This window comes from Salvelinus alpinus, chromosome 16 (genome assembly GCF_045679555.1).
Source record: "Salvelinus alpinus chromosome 16, SLU_Salpinus.1, whole genome shotgun sequence".
NCBI classification, from domain to species: Eukaryota; Metazoa; Chordata; class Actinopteri; order Salmoniformes; family Salmonidae; genus Salvelinus; species Salvelinus alpinus.
Window position 1 is genome coordinate 28,597,761 of NC_092101.1, and position 21,247 is coordinate 28,619,007.

The window sequence follows — 21,247 nt, forward strand, 5'->3', positions numbered from 1 at the left end:
TCTCACAGTTTGGGCTTGGTGGGCAGTGGAGGACCTTCCTTCACCGGGGGCGGAGACATCTTGGCTGGGCCTGGGAAGTATGGCTGGGCCTCTCGTGGAGGCAGGCTGAAGGAGGGCTGAGGGGGGCTGGCAGGCCTGCCATTCTGCAGTGCCCAGTTGGCCCGGTCCTGACCCTCCACGTCGTGGTACATGTGGACAGGCTGTAGGCCCGACATACTGGGCCAGATCTCCAGCTCGTTGACGTGGAAACCCTCGGCGCAGGTACTGGGTGGGACCTTGGGCGGAACCTCCAATAGGCTGATCTCTGTGGGCGGGGGAGGGGGAAAGGCCTGGGTGTCTTCAAAGACAGAGACGTCCCCGGACGCCACACCATTCCTGACCGAGTCGTACACCGCTAGAGGGAGAGAGACAAGAAGTGTCACACTACAGACATCTCCTCACACAGTGCACTAAAATAACCTGCAGCAGAGCCCAGCCTGCCCCACATCCCCCTCTTATAGCCTACTAAACATGGCAGTTCTAAATTTAGTTTGGAATGTGATGTGATCTAAAGTAGCAGCTGTGTCCAGTCAGCCTGTTTGTCTGGGGGAGGTCTTGATGTAACCCCTGTTTATTTGGTCCTTGGATTTCCTCTGATTGCGTGGTGAACTGAGAGTACACAGAGTTATCAGAGAGAATAAACACGTCTCCCTTCTCCCACACTGAGATAGCTGATCATCGCCAAACTAACCTCCTCCTCCTTCTCCTCCTCCTCTACTCCTCCCCCTCCCCCCTCTCCTCCTCCCCCTCCCCCTCTCCTCCCCCTCTCCCCCCCCTCTCCCCCCCCCCCTCTCCCCCCCTCTCCTCCTCCCCCTCCTCCTCCCCCTCTCCTCCCCCTCTCCTCCTCCCCCTCCCCCTCTCCTCCTCCTCTTCTCCTCCTCATATAGATCCATGATTATCCAGGAAAGTAAACAGGACCAGGACAGTCATCTGAACCAGAGGAAACCACACAGGGATCCACTAGACCTCCCAGGCTGACTGTCTATTGGTAATCATTGATATGATGTAGAGCCAGACAGGCCCTCATCCTTGACCCAGATGTACCAAAATTCTGCGCAAACACTGTGCAAACTACAAACTCACATGCACTAAAGTTTAACTCAATTACACTTTAAGCAAATTCACCTACAAGTTGCTACAAGTTATAGAAACTGTCCTCAAGTTAATACAATAATGATGGTAACTCACCTGTGGGAGTGTTGAAGGCCCCTCCGGTGACAGAGAGTTGGGCTGTGCTGCTGACGGAGCCGTAAAGGTTGGTTGCAGTGCAGCAGAACTGACCTCCATCCTCTGGGAAGGCCTCTGCTATCACCAGCGTACAGATCTCCTCTGGAACAAACCAATCACAACTCTCATCACATACACTGTGGTGAATTAAACAACTAGCAGTGGCACAGTGTTGAAACTAACAGCAAAAAAATAAATACTGGTGGTCAGTATAAACAGGTTAGGGAAAGTTTGTAACAGTTGAATGAGACAGACAGACAGACAGACAGACAGACAGACAGACAGACAGACAGACAGACAGACCACTCTGAATGTGACAGGTGAAGTAGGAAAACATACACATACATAGACAGACAGATAGACATACCAACACATGTAGATACACAAACACACACACAAAGAAAAAGAGAAAGTGAGAGAGAACACAGGTGTTGAGAGATGTCTGTAGTGTGACTGACAGGGTTTCTATGAGAGCTTGACGGTAACCCCTGATGTACCTCTTTAGTCAGGTCTCAAACTGGAAAAGTCTCATCATGATGACATCATCACAGTGCCAAAGTGACAGCACAGACTGACACAACATACAGACTGACGCAACATACAGACTGACGCAACATACAGACTGACGCAACATACAGACTGACGCAACATACAGACTGACAAAACATACAGACTGACGCAACATACAGACTGACGCAACATACAGACTGACGCAACATACAGACTGACGCAACATACAGACTGACACAACATACAGACTGACACAACATACAGACTGACACAACATACAGACTGACACCGGTTTGGATGCATGATGGAGCTGATGGGAGTAGACATATAGCAGTGACTTTGTTGATGACAACATGCCTGAGAATGACATTGGAGGAAGTGAAGAAACTTACCTGGCTCTGCTGCAGACCGTGGCTCTGTGTTTCACATGACATCAAAGGGAGAGAGGGAGAGGAGGTAAAGAAGAGCGAGAGGGAGTAAGACTCATAAATCATTCAATCCTTTTTTAACTTTTCGATGACCTCTCACACCAATAAGTATTCTGACTCTACTGAGAATGTCTCACTTTTCTGCAGGATGCGGAAGTCTGGAGAGTCCTGGATGACCTGTCCCTGTCTGAACCACTGGACCTGCAGAGGAATGCTGCCTCGAACCCTGCACTCCAACACAACCACCTGACCCTCTGATGCCTGGGCATTCTGTAAGAGCTGGAGGGGGAGAGAGACAGAGTTTTAAGGGAGGGAGGGAGGGAGGGAGGGAGGGAGGGAGGGAGGGAGGGAGGGAGGTGCAGGAAGGGTGAGAGAAAGGGTGACAGATAGTTGAGAGAGAGAAAGAGAGAGAGAGGAGGGAGCGAGAGATGCAGGAAGGGTGAGAGATGAGAGAGAGAGATGGGGGCAAGGTAAAGAAGAGAAAGAAACACAGAGAAAGGGTCAGGGTTAGACAAATGGAGAGAGAGCGAAGGAGAGGAGGAGAAAGAGACATCGAAAGGAAGGTTAAGAAAAAAAGTGGGAGAGGAGGAAATGAATGAAGACATAGACAGAGAGGAAGACAACACAGTGTCAGTAAGCAGAACAGAACACGTGGGAGTGGGAGGCCAGCAGACACTGACCCCATTTACAGCACTCTGTTTCACAAAAGGACAGGACAGAGCAGGGCTATCCAGACAATCCTGTGACAGCTTCTAGTGTTGCAATCAGAGAGGCAGGAAACCATCCGTTGAGAGGCCAAGGCAGGGGCCAATGGCAGCATTGTGTTACCTCTCCAACCAGTCAACAGGTCTCACAGTGAAAGGACTCATCCTATCTATCAGCAACAGAAACTCTCTCGTTGTGTGTTTACGAGTGTGTGCGTCCATGCGTATGTGTGTCTCAGTGTGTGTGTGTGTGTGTGTCTATGCCTATGTGTGTGTGCAACAGCCCGGGTGACATCACACCCCTGACTTCTCCCAAAAAGAGCACATATTCTCATTGAGATGAAGCCCTACAGCTCCTGGAGGAGGGGGTGAAGACAAACAAATGTCTTTTTGTAACGAGCTGGAAAATGATTTGTAGTCCGCAGGGCTGGATGGGAGTGAAACCCTCCTGACCCGTGTCGGTTTGGCAGGCCTGTTTGATGCGCTGCCTCGGCCGGCTCACATCCCACCAGCACACAGACCATGACGTATGGCCTGAGGTGGGCTGAGGGAGGAGGGGAGGAGCAGTTGTAGGTTACAGAATGGTTAGAGCAGGAGACAGGAACTTTCTGGCTGCACCCCTTCAAATAGAATGTTTTATCTGGCCCCCGCCCGTCCTACGCTGTGTTATTACAGGGAGATGGAGCGTGCGGACGTCTGCATTTATGTGTGTGTGATGCACAACTTTTCCATAACTCCAAATGTAGTCTTACCTTGGTAAAGATAGGGGGCGCTGTAAGAGGACCCCCACCTCCATATAGTGAAGAAACTGGACTCTGCATCTGGAGGACAAGATAGAGAGATGTAACCTGACCATAAAGTATCTGTCTGTTGTTATTCATAATGACCCTTCCAGATCGTATACTGCTGTGTGTGTGTGTGTGTGTGTGTGTGTGTGTGTGTGTGTGTGTGTGTGTGTGTGTGTGTGTGTGTGTGTGTGTGTGTGTGTGTGTGTGTGTGTGTGTGTGTGTGTGTGTGTGTGTGTGTGTGTGTGTGTGTGTGTGTGTGTGTGTGTGTGTGTGTGCGTGTCTCCTACCCGGTGTGGGGGTGCAGATAGGACCAGGTTGGAGCGGTGAGGTACAGCCTCAGGGCTCTTGGGTGAAGGTGAACGAATGGACAGGGAGATTGAAGTCGTCTTCTTCTGAACCCTAAAACAGACAGCATTAGGTCTGTTCATCAGAGTAGCCATTTAGAGAGAGAAACCAAAACTGTGCAGTAAATGTATAATTACTACTCTTTGCAATAATTGTCTGCTCTCACACACGTCTGATGCTATAAACACACAAAGCCGTCAATTTACACCTTATAAACGACTTTGGACCATATAAAAATGGACTAAGATGATGTCACTGAGAATGAGAGCCAAGACGTTAATGTGTAAACAGAAGAGCGGATGAAGGAGTAGTGAAGGCAGAGTGAAGGCAGAGAGAGAGAGAGAGAGAGAGAGAGAGAGAGAGAGAGAGAGAGAGAGAGAGAGAGAGAGAGAGAGAGAGAGAGAGAGAGAGAGAGAGAGAGAGAGAGAGAGAGAGAGAGAGAGGCAGAAGGGCCTTCTATGCCATCAAAAGGGACATAAAATTTGGCATACCAATTAGGATCTGGCTAAACATACTTGAATCAGTTATAGAACCCATTGCCCTTTATGGTTGTGAGGCATGGGGTCCGCTCACCAAGCAAGAATTCACAAAATGGGATAAACACCAAATTGAGACTGCATGCAGAATATCGCAAAAAATATCCTCCGTGTACAACGTAAAACACCAAATAATGCATGCAGAGCAGAATTAGGCCGATACCCACTAATTATCAAAATCCAGAAAAGAGCTGTTAAATTCAACAACCACCGAAAAGGAAGCAATTCCCAAACCTTACATAACAAAGCCATCACCTACAGAGATATGAACCTGAAGAAGAGTCCCCTAAGCAAGCTGGTCCCCACAGAGCCCCAGGACAGCAACACAATTAGACCCAAACAAAAAAACAGCGCAAACTAGAATGCTATTTGGCCCTAAACAGAGAGTACACAGTGGCAGAAAACCTGACCACTGTGACTGACCCAAACTTAAGGAAAGCTTTGACTATGTACAGACTCAATGGGCATAGCCTTGCTATTGAGAAAGGCCGCCGTAGGCAGACCTGGCTCTCAAGAGAACACTGCCCACAAAATGAGGTGGAAACTGAGCTGCACTTCCTAACCTGCCCAATGTATGTGTCACGTTCCTGACCTTATTTCCTTTGTTTAGTCTTGTTTAGTTGGTCAGGACGTGAGCTGGGTGGGCATTCTATGTTATGTGTTTCTATGTTGGGTTGTCAACTAGCCTGATATGGTTCTCAATCAGGGGCAGGTGTTTTACGTTTCCTCTGATTGAGAACCATATTAAGGTAGGCTGTTCTCACTGTTTGTTTGTGGGTGATTGTTCCTGTGTCAGTGTTTGTGCCACACGGGACTGTTTTCGTTCGTTTCGTTCATTTCATTCGTGTGTTCCTTCCTGTTCGTGCGTTCATGTTATATGTTCACAAGTTCAGGTCTGTTAACGTCGTTTATTGTTTTGTAGTTTATCAAGTGTTTTTTCGTGTTCGTCTTTCTTTAATAAAACAAGTATGTATTCAAACCACGCTGCATATTGGTCCGATCCATGCTCCTCTTCAGACGAGGAGGACGACGACCGTTACAGTATGACCATATTAGAGACACATATTTCCCTCATATTACACAGACCCATAAAGAATTTGAAAACAAACCCCCATATCTATTGGGTGAAATACCACAGTGTGCCATTACAGCAGCAAGATTTGTGACCTGTTGCCACAAGAAAAGTGCAACCAGTGAAAAACAAACACTATTGTAAATACAACCCATATTTATGTTTATTTATTTTCCCTTTTGTACTTGAACTATTTGCACATAATATGACATTTGAAATGTCTTTATTATTTTTGTAACTTTTGTGAGTGTAATGTTTATTGTTCATTTTTTTATTGTTTATTTCATTTTTGTTTATTATCTATTTCACTTGCTTTGGCAATGTAAACATATGTTTCCAATGTCAATAAAGCCCTTAAATTGAATTTAATTGAGAAAGAGAGAGGGAGGAGGCTGCCCCCCAGAGACCTCTCATTATCTAAATGACCCAGAGTTTCACTGGCCAGGGTTATAAGGTAATTCGACAGGTTTATAGGGCTAGTTAAATTAGAGCAAGCAGCTAGCCTGAATACCACCTGGAGGGCCCAGTTGACCTTGACCCAACCACAGGGTTAAGGCTCACAAGGTGAAGGGTGGTGAGAGGGTCATGCTAAGACACAGGCACACACACACGCACGCATTCATGCACACACACACACACACAAACGTACTGAGGCATGGCTCCTGATCTGGACTTTGACACTTCTCCTTCTGAGTCGGAAGATGAAGCACCTGAACAGAGGTACAGAGGGATGAGAAATAGAGACCTTTCAGTGAGAGTTGTCCGTACATTCATTCAAATGACAGGAATTTAATAACAGTGAGTGCAGAGATAGTAGCAGTTACCCTGGATGTAGACCTCTGCCGAGGTGTTGTCAGCCCCCAGGCTGTTGGAGGCCACGCAGGTGTAGCGTCCCGTGTCGTCCTCGAAGGCCTCAGCGATCACCAACGTGTGTAGGGCACCATCCCTCCAGATCTGGATGTCAGGACAGTGGTGCAGCTCCCGCCCCTCACAGAACCACCTGGACACACACAGAGAAAATGTTCACTTAAATACCATTATACAAACAGCCATAGGCCCTACCAATGTGTTGATAAGTAAGAGCCATCACTCAAGATAAAACTATTTAATTCATTTCAGATTAGAGGTTATAATCAAGACTGTGAAGAATGTGGTCTGCCAATCAGAGTAATTAATCAGATCACTGTAAACCCCCCTCCAAACGCACCCACATACCTGAGCACTGCCAGACAGACACCGCCACTCATCTGTGATACATTGGTTTTGGGATCATTGAGATCTTTCATGGTTTCCATAAAAATGTTATCCAACCTCAGTTTATGTGTGGTTACTGTTTATACTGGGCATTTATGAGTCCCATTTTTCACTTCTCTCAACACCATGTCCACTGTGCAGTGTAGATACAAAGTCGTATTAGACTTTTTCTCACACATATGTCTTCACAGACACCTCTACCCTCTGGGCATGTCTCAGAGGGTGTTTCCGTACCTGCTCAAGCTCAGCGCTAAGGCAATGACAAAACACAGAGTTACAGGAAACAGGCACATCCCCTCCTTCTCTACCCCCAGACGTCTGAGTTTCTGCCTGGGCTGGAGCGTGGCCTGGTGGGACCTGCCTTGCTCGATACCACTTCAGAGGGCTTCACTCACTTCTCCCCTCTCTGGATTGCAGGAGGCATAAGACAGTCTACAGACAGTCTACAACACTTAACATGCCTAAAATAGTCTACAGACTGTCTACCACACTAAACAGGCATGAGAAAGTCTACCAGACTAAACAGGCATGAGACAGCCTACCAGACTAGACAGGCTTCAGACATTATACCACACTAAACAGGCATGAGACCATCTACCACAGTAAACAGGCCTAAAATAGTCTACATACAAATCATTAAAATCCGGACAGAAAATATTTACACAAGAAGCAACCTAATATCACACAGTCAAACTCTCAGTCATTTAGTAAGTTCACCATTCTGCGATTCTCACTGTTAAACATCGCACAGTGTTCAACACAATGGCTCTTTATGTCATCATTTGATCTGATCAGTCAACGCCAATTTTTTCTAAAGTCAATACAGGGTTTAGCGATTTCTGATATTGTTCCCAAGTTGTTTGCGTTGTTTATTGGTGAAATTGATTTATAGTATTATACTGAGAAGTCTACTAGGTGTTTTAACCTATGCCCATTTCAGTCTGTTGTCAGAAACTTGATTCAATGGGGGCCTGTCTTTCAGGACTGTCTTTCTCATTAGGCCTTTGGAAAGGGTGTTGTCATTTGATTATTTATTTATGTAGTAAACATTTGTTGCCATTTCATTGGCTATTGCTATCTTCTTTTGAGTAATTCCATGAACTGTCATTGTGTCCTTATCATCCATTGTGCTCTGTGCACATACTTAGATAGCATTGCAGTGTTACTGTAATTCCAAAAGTGTACATTCAGATTTGATTTTAGTTTCTATAACTTCTAAGCAAAGGGCAATTTCTCAAGCAAGAATTTTGCTAGGACTGTCTGGGAGTGGTCTGTCTATCGCAAGAAACAGAAAGGAGACAGTCTACCAGACCCAATCTGTCTCCTCTCTGTTCACAGAGCTGATGATCAAACCAACCACTGCTGATGCCACGTCACCACTTCAAACACAGCCACAATATTCCCAGAACCATCTCACTCCTGCTTCTCCATGCTTTTGCTCCTCCTATAAAATGAGAGCACATGTTCCTATACAGCTGTAACTGTATTGCCTGTCCATTAACCCCAGCAGTGAGAGGAGAAGGAGGAGGAGCAGGAGGAGGAGGAGGAGGAGCAGGAATTCAGAATGGAGGAAGCACAGCTGTTCCGTTCCGCCGATGGCAGACCTCAGGAGATTCCAGCCTTTCTGGAACGCTGTATAAAATGCCCTGCATTCCTCTGCCTGGCTATTATACACTTTACATTATACCCTCACTTCACCCTGCCAGTCAGATGCCAGGACAGACCGACCGACCGACCGACCGACCGACCGACCGACCGACCGACAGACAGACATCACTTAATCCCCTATGATTTACACCTGACGTGAGAGAGATGCTGAGAGAAGAAAGGGATGAAGAAAGTGAATGAGAGTGCTGGGTAGAACAAGAGTATGAATGAGTGATGTGTCAGGCAGGCTCTGACAGGACAACTGCATACACAACACTCTGTCATTATAGAAACGGGATCGCACAACACAATTCATTAGCACCACTGGCAGGTGGATGAGCCGAAGGGATTTAGTCATAATATTCAGACTGCACTGAACTGGATGAGCAAAAGGGTTATTCCCTGTCATAGCTACAGTTGAAGTCGGAAGTTTACATACACCTGAGCCAAAAACATTTAAACTCAATTCCTGACATTTAATCCTAGTAAAAATTCCCTGTCTTAGGTCAGTTAGGCTCACCACTTTATTTTAAGAATGTGAAATGTCAGAATAGTAGTAGAGAGGATGATTTCAGCTTTTATTTCTTTCATCACGTTACGAGTGGGTCAGAAGTTTACATATACTCAATTAGTATTTGGTAGCATTGCCTTTAAATTGTTTAACTTGGGTCAAACATTTCTGGTAGCCTTCCACAAGCTTCCCACAATAAGTTGGGTGAATTTTGGCCCATTCCTCCTGACAGAGCTGGTGTAACTGAGTCAGGTTTGTAGGCCTCCTTGCTCACACACACTTTTTCAGTTCTGCCCACACATTTTCTATGGGATTGAGGTCAGGGGTTTGTGATGGCCACTCCAGTACTTTGACTTTGTTGTCCTTAAGCCATTTTGCCACAACTTTGGAAGTATGCTTGGGGTCATTGTCCATTTGGAAGACCCATTTGTGACCAAGCTTTAACTTCCTGACTGATGTCTTGAGATGTTGCTTTAATATATCCCCATAATTTTCCTCCCCCATGATGCCATCTATTTTGTGAAGTGCACCAGTCCCTCCTGCAGCAAAGCACCCCCACAACATGATGCTGCCATCCCCGTGCTTCACGGTTGGGATGGTGTTCTTCGGCTTGCAAGCCTCCCCCTTTTTCCTCCAAACATAGCGATGGTCATTATGGCCAAACAGTTCTATTTTTGTTTCATCAGATCAGAGGACATTTCTCCAAAATGGTGTGCAGTTGCAAACCGTAGTCTGGCTTTTTTATGGCGGTTTTGGAGCAGTGGCTTCTTCCTTGCTGAGCGGCCATTCAGGTTATGTCAATATAGGACTCCTTTTACTGTGCATATAGATACTTTTGTACCTGATTCCTCCTGTATCTTCACAAGGTCCTTTGCTGTTGTTCTGGGATTGATTTGTACTTTTCACACCAAAGTACCTTCATCTCTAGGAGACAGAATACGTGGTCCCATGGTGTTTATACTTGCGTTCTATTGTTTGTACAGATGAACGTGTTACCTTCAGGCATTTGGAAATTGCTCCCAAGGATGAACCAGACTTTTGGAGGTCTACAAATTATTTTCTGAGGTCTTGGCTGATTGCTTTTGATTCTCCCATGATGTCAAGCAGAGAGGCACTGAGTTTGAAGGTAGGCCTTGAAATACATCCACAGGTACACCTCCAGTTGACTCAAATTATGTCAATTAGCCTATCAGAAGCTTCTAAAGCCATGACATAATTTTATGGAATTTTCCAAGCTGTTTAAAGGCACAGTCAACTTATTGTATGTAAACTACTGACCCACTGGAATTGTGACACAGTGAATTATAAGTGAAATAATCTGTCTGTAAACAGTTGTTGGAAAAATGACTTGAGTCATGCACAAAGTAGATGTCCTAACCGACTTGCCAAAACTATAGTTTGTTAACAAGAAATTTGTGGAGTGGTTGAAAAATGATTTTTAATGACTCCAACCTAAGTGTATGTAAACTTTCGACTTCAACTTTATGTCTTAGCATGGTAAGCAAGGCTAGTCATAAGCCTACACTTGGGGACATTCAGCTGTCCCCATAGGAGAACGTTTTTTGGTTCCAGGAAGGAGACGTTTTGGTTCCACATCAAACCCTTTTAGGTTGGGTCCTATATGTAACCCAAAAGTGTCTACCTGGAACCAAAAAGGCTTCTTCAAAGGGTTCTACTATGGGGACAGCCGAAGAACCCTTTTAGGTTCTAGATAGCACCTTTTTTTCTAAGAGTGTGCTATAACTGGGACTGCTCTGAACTGTTGCTACAACCACTGCTTTACCCTTAGTAATGACCTAGTCTCGATACCAGTCGTGTGTCTTAGCATGGTTAGCGAGGCTAGTCATAACCCTATATTGTGACGGCACTGAACTGCTCCTACTGCTACAGCTCTAATATTAACCTCTCGTTACTGGGTTCTCTTCCTGATTAAGTGAAATGAAGGAACGTTAGCCACAGCCTATCGTCCAGGAAGACAGTTGGTTATGTGTTAAATTATAGGAAACAGATCAGGACTGTTAGTGACATGAGGCCTCGAGCAGGGAGGCAGGGAGGCCTTGTGTTTTCCAGCAGCAGCAGCAGCATGTCATCCACACAGGCAGCTGGAGGCCAAGAGTCAGCCATGCTCCAAACATCCACAGCTATCTCCACTGTACTGATGAGACAGACTGTGACAAACATGCCAAGTCTTTGTACAGCGCTCTTCCTTCTACCCAAGACATGGGTTTGCTGTTGGACCTGTTTAATAATTCTCAGTAATATCAAAGGCTTGTGTTGAGGCACTGAAACAGTTACAGGGATACAGTGCACTGAGCTGACAGCAGAAGGCAATTGAAAGTCTTGATTGTTTGAGTAAAGCAATATGTCTACGTGGATCAGGATCCATTTCTCACATTATGACAACGGGGAAGAAGAAACTAAATAACTTGGTTGGTTAAAATCCATCTTCTGGGTATTAGCCCTGAATTAAAAATCAAGGGGATTTGTGTTTTTTTTTGCTCTCATGCAAAACTGTTTCTGTTGAGCCCCCATTTCTCTACGATAATCACAATGACTCGTAGTCTGCCTCAGATTCTCAGTGTCACATGCTCCCAGTTTGAAGTATCCCTGTCACGATCGTCGTAATACCATTCGGACCAAAGCGCAGCGTGAAATCGGTTCGACATTTTTATTAGAAATGAACCGCACAAAAAAAACAATAAAGAGCAAACGACACGTGAAGCTATGGAGTGCTCACAGGCAACTACACCTAAACAAGATCCCACAAAACACAGTGGGGAAATGGCTGCCTAAATATGATCCCCAATCAGAGACAACAATAAACAGCTGCCTCTGATTGGGAACCATACCAGGCCAACATAGAAATAAAACAACCTAGATTACCCACCCTAGTCACACCCCGACCTAACCAAAATAGAGAATAAAAAGGCTCTCTATGGTCAGGGCGTGACAATCCCACACTGCATACACCACTCCGGCCGCAAAACCTGACTCTATAGGGGAGGGTCTGGGTGGGCATCTAGCGTCGGTGGTGGCTCCGGTACGGGGCGAAGAACCCACTCCGCTCGCAGATCCGCCAGCATCGGTGGCGGCTCTGGTGCGGGACTTTGCCCGCGCCCAGACCACGGGTCCGGCCATGGAGCCAGGTAGAACGCCGTGCTCGGACTGGGCCTCGGCACAGAGGAGGGACCCGGCCATGCAGCTGGGTTGAACGCCGCACCCGGACTGGGCACCAGCGCCGAGGAAGGCTCCGGCCATGGAGCTGAGTTGGCCACCGTGCCTGGACTGGGCACCGGCGCAGAGGAAGGCTCCGGCCTTGGAGCGGGACTGGACGCCGTGCCTGGACCGGATATCGGCGCAGAGGAAGGCTCCTGCCTGGACTGGGCACCGGCGCAGAGGAAGGCTCCGGCCCTGGTGCGGGACTGGATGCCGTGCCTGGACTGGGCACAGGCGCAAAAGAAGGCTCCGGCCATGGAGCAGGACTGGACGCCGTGCCTGGACTGGACATCCGCGCAGAGGAAGGCTCCGGCCTTGGAGCGGGATTGGACGCCGTGCCTGGACTGGGCACCGGCGCCGAGGAAGGCTCCTGCCATGGAAGGGGACTGAACGCCGTGCCTGGACAGGACATCGGCGCAGAGGAAGGCTCCGGCCTTGGAGCGGGACTGGACACCGTGCCTGGACTGGGCACCGGCGCAGAGGAAGGCTCCTGCCATGGAGCGGGACTGGACGCCGTGCCTGGACTGGGCACCGGCACAGAGGAAGGCTCCGGCCTTGGAGCTGGGCTGGACACCGTGCCTGGACTGGGCACCGGCGCAGAGGGAGGCTCCTGCCCTGGAGCGGGACTGGACACCGTGCCTGGACTGGGCACCGGCGCAGAGGAAGGCTCCGGCCTTGGAGCAGGACTGGACGCCGTGCCTGGACTGGGCACCGGCGCAGAGGGAGGCTCCTGCCCTGGACCAGGACTGGACGCCTTGCCTGGAAGCTCCGGACCGTTGACCCTCGCTGGAGGTTCCGGAACGTTGACCGTCACTGGAGATTCCGGACAGTGGACCGTCGCTGGAGGTTCCGGACCGTGGACCGTCGCAGGAGGTTCCGGACTGTGGACCGTTGTAGGAGGTTCCAGACTGTGGACCGTCGTAGGAGGTTCCGGACTGTGGACCGTCGTAGGAGGTTCCGGACTGTGGACCATCGTAGGAGATTCCGGACTGGGGATCGTCGCCAGAAGCATGGTGCCTGGAGCCGGCACAGGTGGCACCGGACTGGTGACACGCACCCCAGGGCGAGTGCGAGGAGCAGGCGCAGGACGTACCGGACTGGACAGGCGCACTGGAGGCCTAGTGCGTGGAGCCGGCACAGGTGGCACCGGACTGGTGACACGCACCTCGGGCGAGTGCGAGGAGCAGGCACAGGGCGTACCGGACTGGGCAAGCGCACTGGAGGCCTGGTGCGTGGAGCCGGCACAGGTGGCACCGGACTGGTGACACGCACTTCAGGGCGAGTGCGAGGAGCAGGCACAGGACATCCCGGACTGCGGAGGCGCACTGGAGGCCTAGTGCGTGGAGCCGGCACAGGTGGCACCGGACTGGTGACACGCACTTCAGGGCAAGTGCGAGGAGGAGACACAGGACGTACTGGACTGGGATGGAGTACTGGTGGTCTGGTGCGTAGAGCCGGCACAAATTGTCCCAGACAGATGAAGGCTTTCGTGTCCTCCCATTATTTCCTCCCAAGTCCAGGATATTTTCTTCTACTTGATCTCCTCCCAAGCCCAGGATACCTTCTCCTCCTGGGCACACTGCTTGGTCCTGGTGTGGTGGGATCTCCTGTCACGACCGTCGTAATAACATTCGGACCAAAGTGCAGCGTGAAATCGGTTCGACATTTTTATTAGAAGTGAACCGCACAAAAAAAACAATAAAGAGCAAACGACACGTGAAGCTATGGAGTGCTCACAGGCAACTACACCTAAACAAGATCCCACAAAACACAGTGGGGAAATGGCTGCCTAAATATGATCCCCAATCAGAGACAACGATAAACAGCTGCCTCTGATTGGGAACCATACCAGGCCAACATAGAAATAAAACAACCTAGATTACCCACCCTAGTCACACCCCGACCTAACCAAAATAGAGAATAAAAAGGCTCTCTATGGTCAGGGCGTGACAATCCCACACTGCATACACCACCATTTAGCTGTAACAGAATAATTTGGACTATACATTCACTAGAGGGTACAGTTAATATAGAGGGAAGGAGAGTAGAGCAGAGTAGGCAGCCAGGAGCTGATGTTCAACCTAACAGGCAGCCAGAACTGCAGAGTAAACTTAACCCACTCCCAGTGAGCACCACAATAAAACCTTATATTAATCAAACCCTAATGACCTGCTATTATGTATAATTACTGAGTAAACTCAGTTAGAAACAGACTATCTGCAATGTTCCTTGTTTAAACCCCACTCCATGTAACTCCGTTTAGCCAGGCACTGTGGAATGTGCTGAACATGACTCACTGTTCCTTCTTACTGTTCCTTCTCACTGTTCTCACTGTTCCTTCTAACTGTTCCTTCTTACTGTTCTCACTGTTCCTTCTTACTGTTCCTTCTTACTGTTCTAACTGTTCCTTCTTACTGTTCTCACCGTTCCTTCTTACTGTTCCTTCTTAATGTTCTCACTGTTCCTTCTTACTGTTCCTTCTTACTGTTCTCACTGTTCCTTCTAACTGTTCCTTCTTACTGTTCTCACTGTTCCTTCTTACTGTTCCTTCTTACTGTTCTAACTGTTCCTTCTTGCTGTTCCTTCTTACTGTTCTCACCGTTCCTTCTTACTGTTCCTTCTTGCTGTTCTCACTGTTCCTTCTTACTGTTCCTTCTTACTGTTCTAACTGTTCCTTCTTACTGTTCCTTCTTACTGTTCTAACCGTTCCTTCTTACTGTTCCTTCTTACTGTTCCTCCTTACTGTTCTCACTGTTCCTTCTTACTGTTCCTTCTTACTGTTCTTACTGTTCCTTCTTACTGTTCCTCCTTACTGTTCTCACTGTTCCTTCTTACTGTTCTCACTGTTCCTTCTTACTGTTCCGTCTTACTGTTCTCACTGTTCCTTCTCACTGTTCCTTCTTACTGTTCCTTCTTACTGTTCTAACTGTTCCTTCTCACTGTTCCTTCTCACTGTTCCTTCTTACTGTTCTCACTGTTCCTTCTCACTGTTCCTTCTTACTGTTCTCACTGTTCCTTCTTACTGTTCCGTCTTACTGTTCTCACTGTTCCTTCTCACTGTTCCATTTTACTGTTCCTTCTTACTGTTCTAACTGTTCCTTCTCACTGTTCCTTCTCACTGTTCCTTCTTACTGTTCTCACTGTTCCTTCTTACTGTTCTCACTGTTCCTTCTTACTGTTCTCACTGTTCCTTCTTACTGTTGGTTCCTTCTTACTGTTCTCACTGTTCCTTCTCACTGTTCCTTCTTACTGTTTGTTCCTTCTTACTGTTCTCACTGTTCCTTCTTACTGTTCCTTCTTACTGTTTGTTCCTTCTTACTGTTCTCACTGTTCCTTCTTACTGTTCCTTCTTACTGTTCTCACTGTTCCTTCTTACTGTTCCTTCTCACTGTTCCTTCTTACTGTTCTCACTGTTCCTTCTTACTGTTCCTTCTTACTGTTTGTTCCTTCTTACTGTTCTCACTGTTCCTTCTTACTGTTCTCACTGTTCCTTCTCACTGTTCCTTCTCACTGTTTGTTCCTTCTCACTGTTCCTTCTCACTGTTCCTTCTTACTTTTCTCACTGTTCCTTCTTACTGTTCCTTCTTGCTGTTCTCACTGTTCCTTCTTACTGTTCTCACTGTTCCTTCTTACTGTTCCTTCTTACTGTTCTCACTGTTCCTTCTTACTGTTCCTTCTTACTGTTTGTTCCTTCTTACTGTTCTCACTGTTCCTTCTTACGGTTCCTTATTACTGTTTGTTCCTTCTTACTGTTCTCACTGTTCCTTCTTACTGTTCCTTCTTACTGTTTGTTCCTTCTTACTGTTCTCACTGTTCCTTCTCACTGTTCCTTCTCACTGTTTGTTCCTTCTTACTGTTCTCACTGTTCCTTCTTACTGTTCCTTCTTACTGTTCTCACTGTTCCTTCTTACTGTTCCTTCTTACTATTCTCACTGTTCCTTCTTACTGTTCCTTCTTACTGTTTGTTCCATCTTACTGTTCTCACTGTTCCTTCTTACTGTTCCTTCTTACTGTTTGTTCCTTCTTACTGTTCCCACTGTTCCTTCTTACTGTTCCTTCTCACTGTTCCTTCTTACTGTTCTCACTGTTCCTTCTTACTGTTCTTTCTTACTGTTTGTTCCTTCTTACTGTTCTCACTGTTCCTTCTTACTGTTCTCACTGTTCCTTCTTACTGTTCCTTCTTGCTGTTCCTTCTTACTGTTCTTACTGTTCCTTCTTACTGTTCCTTCTTACTGTTTGTTCCTTCTTACTGTTCTCACTGTTCCTTCTTACTGTTCTCACTGTTCCTTCTTACGGTTCCTTATTACTGTTTGTTCCTTCTTACTGTTCTCACTGTTCCTTCTTACTGTTCCTTCTTACTGTTCCTTCTTACTGTTCTCACTGTTCCTTCTTACTGTTCCTTCTCACTGTTTGTTCCTTCTTACTGTTCTCACTGTTCCTTCTTACTGTTCCTTCTTACTGTTCTCACTGTTCCTTCTTACTGTTCCTTTTCACTGTTTGTTCCTTCTTACTGTTCTCACTGTTCCTTCTTACTGTTCCTTCTTACTGTTCCTTCTTACTGTTCCTTCTTACTGTTCCTTCTCACTGTTTGTTCCTTCTTACTGTTCTCACTGTTTTTTATTACTGTTCTCACTGTTCCTTCTCACTGTTCTCACTGTTCCTCCTCGCTATTCTCACTGTTCCTTCTCACTGTTCCTTCTCACTGTTCCTTCTCACTATTCTTGTAACTGTTCCGTAACTACAGACACTGGGAGATGGGAAGCAAGTACAGGGTGAGGATTTAATAACAAATAGACATGAAACTAAAAAAGAACAGCGTCTGGACAAGAGAAACAAAACAACATCAATGCAGATACGGGAATGAAACTGAGGAAGTGACATATATAGGCAAGGCAATCAATGACGTGATGGAGTCCAGGTGAACGATGAATCGCTGGTGCGCGTCATGATGGTGACAGGTGTGAGTAATAATGAGCAGCCTGGCGACCTCGAGCGCCAGAGAGGGGGAGTGGGAGCAGATGTGACATTCTCACTGTTCCTTCTCACTGTTCCTTCTCCTTGTTCTTTCTCACTGTTCAGATGGAGCAGCACTGGGCTGGGCTGACTGGTCCAGATGTGGCCTAGCAGCTGTGGGTACTGTGGGTACTGTGGGTGTGAGAGCAGGACGCAGCCACCGTGTAAAAATGACCTTTAATGATCTGAACGATAGCCCTTTATTAACACACCCTTCACCTTCACCATCCTATTCCTATTACACACCCTATAGTACAATAACATTAGGAAACACACTCTGGTCCACACACACACACACACACACACACACACACACACACACACACACACACACACACACACACACACACACACACACACACACACACACACACACACACACACACACACACACACACACACACACACACACACACACACACACACACACACACACGCACACATGCACACAATGGCTGGGTGTGTAGCTAGGAGCAATTACCTGAGTGTTTTATCCTGGCCTCTACTTTCCTCTCCCACCCCTAGGCCCCAAGCCAGACGACTTCCAGACATCCCCCACAACCCTCCCCCCCACACACATGCACTAACCCTACTTTATCAGAACCTTGACTACACCCCTCCATCCATCAGAACAGCTGCTCCTACCAGCTTTACAAATAAACCTGAGGTGAGCTGAGTTCTGTACAGTATCCTACAGTTGGATTTATCAGAGGGAGTGGGGAGTAGGAGAGCTGGTTATTGTGAATGTGCCTCATTGAGGTGTAAAATAGGGATTTTGGGCTATCTGGTCCTTTGAGTATCTGTTACACAACACATCGATGTAAACAAAAAGGCTGATCCACCAAAATTGCTAAAAATTGCAAGCCATGACAAGAAAGTTGAATTGTGAAGGATGAGATAAAAACCATCCACAAAACTATCCTTGGCCCTCTCTGGTGCGTGTCGAGGGCCACAGTCACCTCATCTGACCCTGTCGTTAATCGCTGCTGTTGATGGAAAGATTTACAGAGTGAAGCTCAGTTTCACCACAAGACCAAAGAGCCATAAGAGCAGAGAGAGAGAGTGTGTGTTAGGTTTCGTAAATGGCTGATTCAGACTTGAAATCACAGAACAATACAAAGTAATTTGGGGAGAGGGAGAGGGAGAGAGATGCCCTTGAATGGATTCCATCAGGACAGAGGCACAGAGGGTTAGAGACCAGAACACACACCCACCACCCAAAAGTGTATACGAGGATAGAGCATGTACGGCATGCATAATGCTCAGTCTCTCCTCAAATGGTGACCACAGGAATCAAGCAAAGAAAAAAACTGGACCAGAATTAAGGAGCAACACTTACGTCTTTATTCATAATTACAAACTGCACCATGAAGTTGAAATAAAACCGGCCAACAGTGAATTTTAGACCAACATTTTTTATATTAAAAAAGTATTCAGTAATGCCCTTGGAAGAGTTTCAAAGACAGGCCAAGACCACAGTCTGTAAAGTTCCCAAGTCAGCTTGTTTTTTGTTTAAAAAACTCTCTAAACACACACATACAGTACAGTATACATGCACACTCACAGACCCACCTACACTCACAGACCCACCTACACTCACAGACCCACCTATACTCACAGACCCACCTACACTCAAAGACCCACCTACACTCACAGACCCACCTACACTCACAGACCCACCTACACTCACAGACCCACCTACACTCACAGACCCATCTATACTCACAGACCCACCTATACTCACAGACCCACCTACACTCACAGACCCATCTACACTCACAGACCCACCTACACTCACAGAACCGCCTACACTCACAGACCCATCTACACTTGCAGACCCACCTACACTCGCAGACCCACCTACACTCGCAGACCCACCCACACTCACAGACCCACCTATACTCACAGACCCACCTACACTCACAGACCCACCTACACTCACAGACCCACCTATACTCACAGACATAAGGAAACTATTTCACTAATACAGACACATCAGTTGGGGAGCAGTATATCAATCTCCTCACTAAAAACCAATACACAGTCACCCGACTGTGAAATGCCATGCAAAATCTAGGGCTCTTGGGCTTTAGGAACTTTATAGAACGTGTGCAAACATCACTGTGAATAGATCTAAAAGCACAATGACACTTAAAGGCTTTGGAACAGTGGGTACACATATGGTTGGGTCTCAACACTAAACAGAGAAATGAGCTCCCCCTATTGCAGTTACCTATGCACCCATTAAAGTAACCGACAACATAATGCACTGATTTAACACATTCATTGTTGGAAATGAAACAGGCAGCATTATTCCATATTGTTGTTTGGAACCTTTTTACTGAAGAATATGTCTGTTTTTTATGAGTGTGATTTGCTTTTTGTGTATTGTTGTGTATAATTACATGTATTTTAATGTGTATATGAATGTGTAGTTTAATGTGTTAATTTCATTGTGACGTGTATGTTTGTGCTAAACAGGGCTTGACTGGTCTCAGCATTGACTCCCTGTCAAAATACAGGTGAAATATATTTATATATTTTTTATATATATAAAATATGCATACACTCAGAAACATAACGAGTTTATCTGAAAACTGATTAGGAAAAGGGGCACAAATGGTTTACAGACTAATCTCGCCAATACAGTGCAATCGGAAAGTATTCAGACCACTTGACTTTTTCCACATTTTGCTACGTTACAGCCTTATTATAAAAATATATATATATTTTTTTTTAATTCCCTCATCAATCTACACACAATACCATTATGACAAACCAAAAACATGTTTTTAGAAATGTTTGCAAATTTATAAAAAAATAAAACGGAAATATCATATTTACATAGACTACCATTCAAAAGTTTGGGGTCACTTAGAAATGTCCTTGTTTTCCATGAAAACATAAATTAAATTAGTTGCAAAATGAATAGGAAATATAGTCATGAAGTTGACAAGATTATTAATAATGCTTTTTATTTGAAATAATAATTGTGTCCTTCGAACTTTGCTTTCGTCAAAGAATAATCAATTTGCAGCAATTACAGCCTTGCAGACCTTTGGCATTCTAGTTGTCAATTTGTTGAGGTAATCTGAAGAGATTTCACCCCATGCTTCCTGAAGCACCTCCCACAAGTTGGACTGGCTTGATGGGTACTTCTTACGTACCATACGGTCAAGCTACTCCCACAACAGCTCAATAGGGTTGAGATCCGGTGACTGTGCTGGCCACTCCATTATAGACAGAATACCAGCTGACTGCTTCTTCCCTAAATAGTTCTTGCATAATTTGGAGCTGTGCTTTGGGTCATTGTCCTGTTGTAGGAGGAAATTGGCTCCAATTAAGCGCCGTCCACAGGGTATGGCATGGCGTTGCAAAATGGAGTGATAGCCTTCCTTCTTCAAGATCCCTTTTACCCTGTACAAATCTCCCACTTTACCACCACCAAAGCACCCCCAGACCATCACATTGCCTCCACCATGCTTGACAGACGGCGTCAAGCACTCCTCCAGCATCTTTTCATTTTTTTCTGCGTCTCATGAATGTTCTTCTTTGTGATCCGAACACCTCAAACTTAGATTCGTCTGCACATAGCACTTTTTTCCAATCATCCTTTGTCCAGTTCTTTTGCCCCTCTTAATCTTTTCTTTTTATTGGCCAGTCTGAGATATGGCTTTTTCTTTGCAACTCTGCCTATAAGGCCTGCATCCCGGAGTCGCCTCTTCACTGTTGACGTTGAGACTGGTGTTTTGCGGGTACCATTTAATGAAGCTGCGAGTTGAGGACTTGTGAGGCCTCTGTTTCTCAAACTAGACACTTGAATGTACTTGTACTCTTGCTCAGTTGTGCACCGCAGCCTCCCACTCCTCTTTCTATTCTGGTTAGAGCCAGTTTGTGCTGTTCTGTGAAGGGAGTAGTACACAGCGTTGTACAAGATCTTCAGTTTCTTGGCAATTT

General features: G+C 46.3%; 1 protein-coding gene across 8 annotated transcripts in view; it reads right to left on the reverse strand.

The window, feature by feature from the left end:
• LOC139541288 (palladin-like) overlaps window positions 1-21,247 on the reverse strand; it is a 112,084-nt gene that overhangs the window by 55,358 nt on the left and 35,479 nt on the right. For all 8 annotated transcript variants that reach the window (XM_071345764.1, XM_071345766.1, XM_071345768.1 and 5 more), the window contains 8 exons: window positions 6,474-6,649; window positions 6,299-6,359; window positions 3,984-4,095; window positions 3,661-3,729; window positions 2,342-2,483; window positions 2,169-2,192; window positions 1,228-1,368; window positions 7-394 (listed from right to left, as the gene is read on the reverse strand). In XM_071345764.1, coding sequence (XP_071201865.1) covers window positions 7-394; window positions 1,228-1,368; window positions 2,169-2,192; window positions 2,342-2,483; window positions 3,661-3,729; window positions 3,984-4,095; window positions 6,299-6,359; window positions 6,474-6,649 — 1,113 coding nt within the window. The remainder of the gene's footprint in view (window positions 1-6; window positions 395-1,227; window positions 1,369-2,168; window positions 2,193-2,341; window positions 2,484-3,660; window positions 3,730-3,983; window positions 4,096-6,298; window positions 6,360-6,473; window positions 6,650-21,247) is intronic.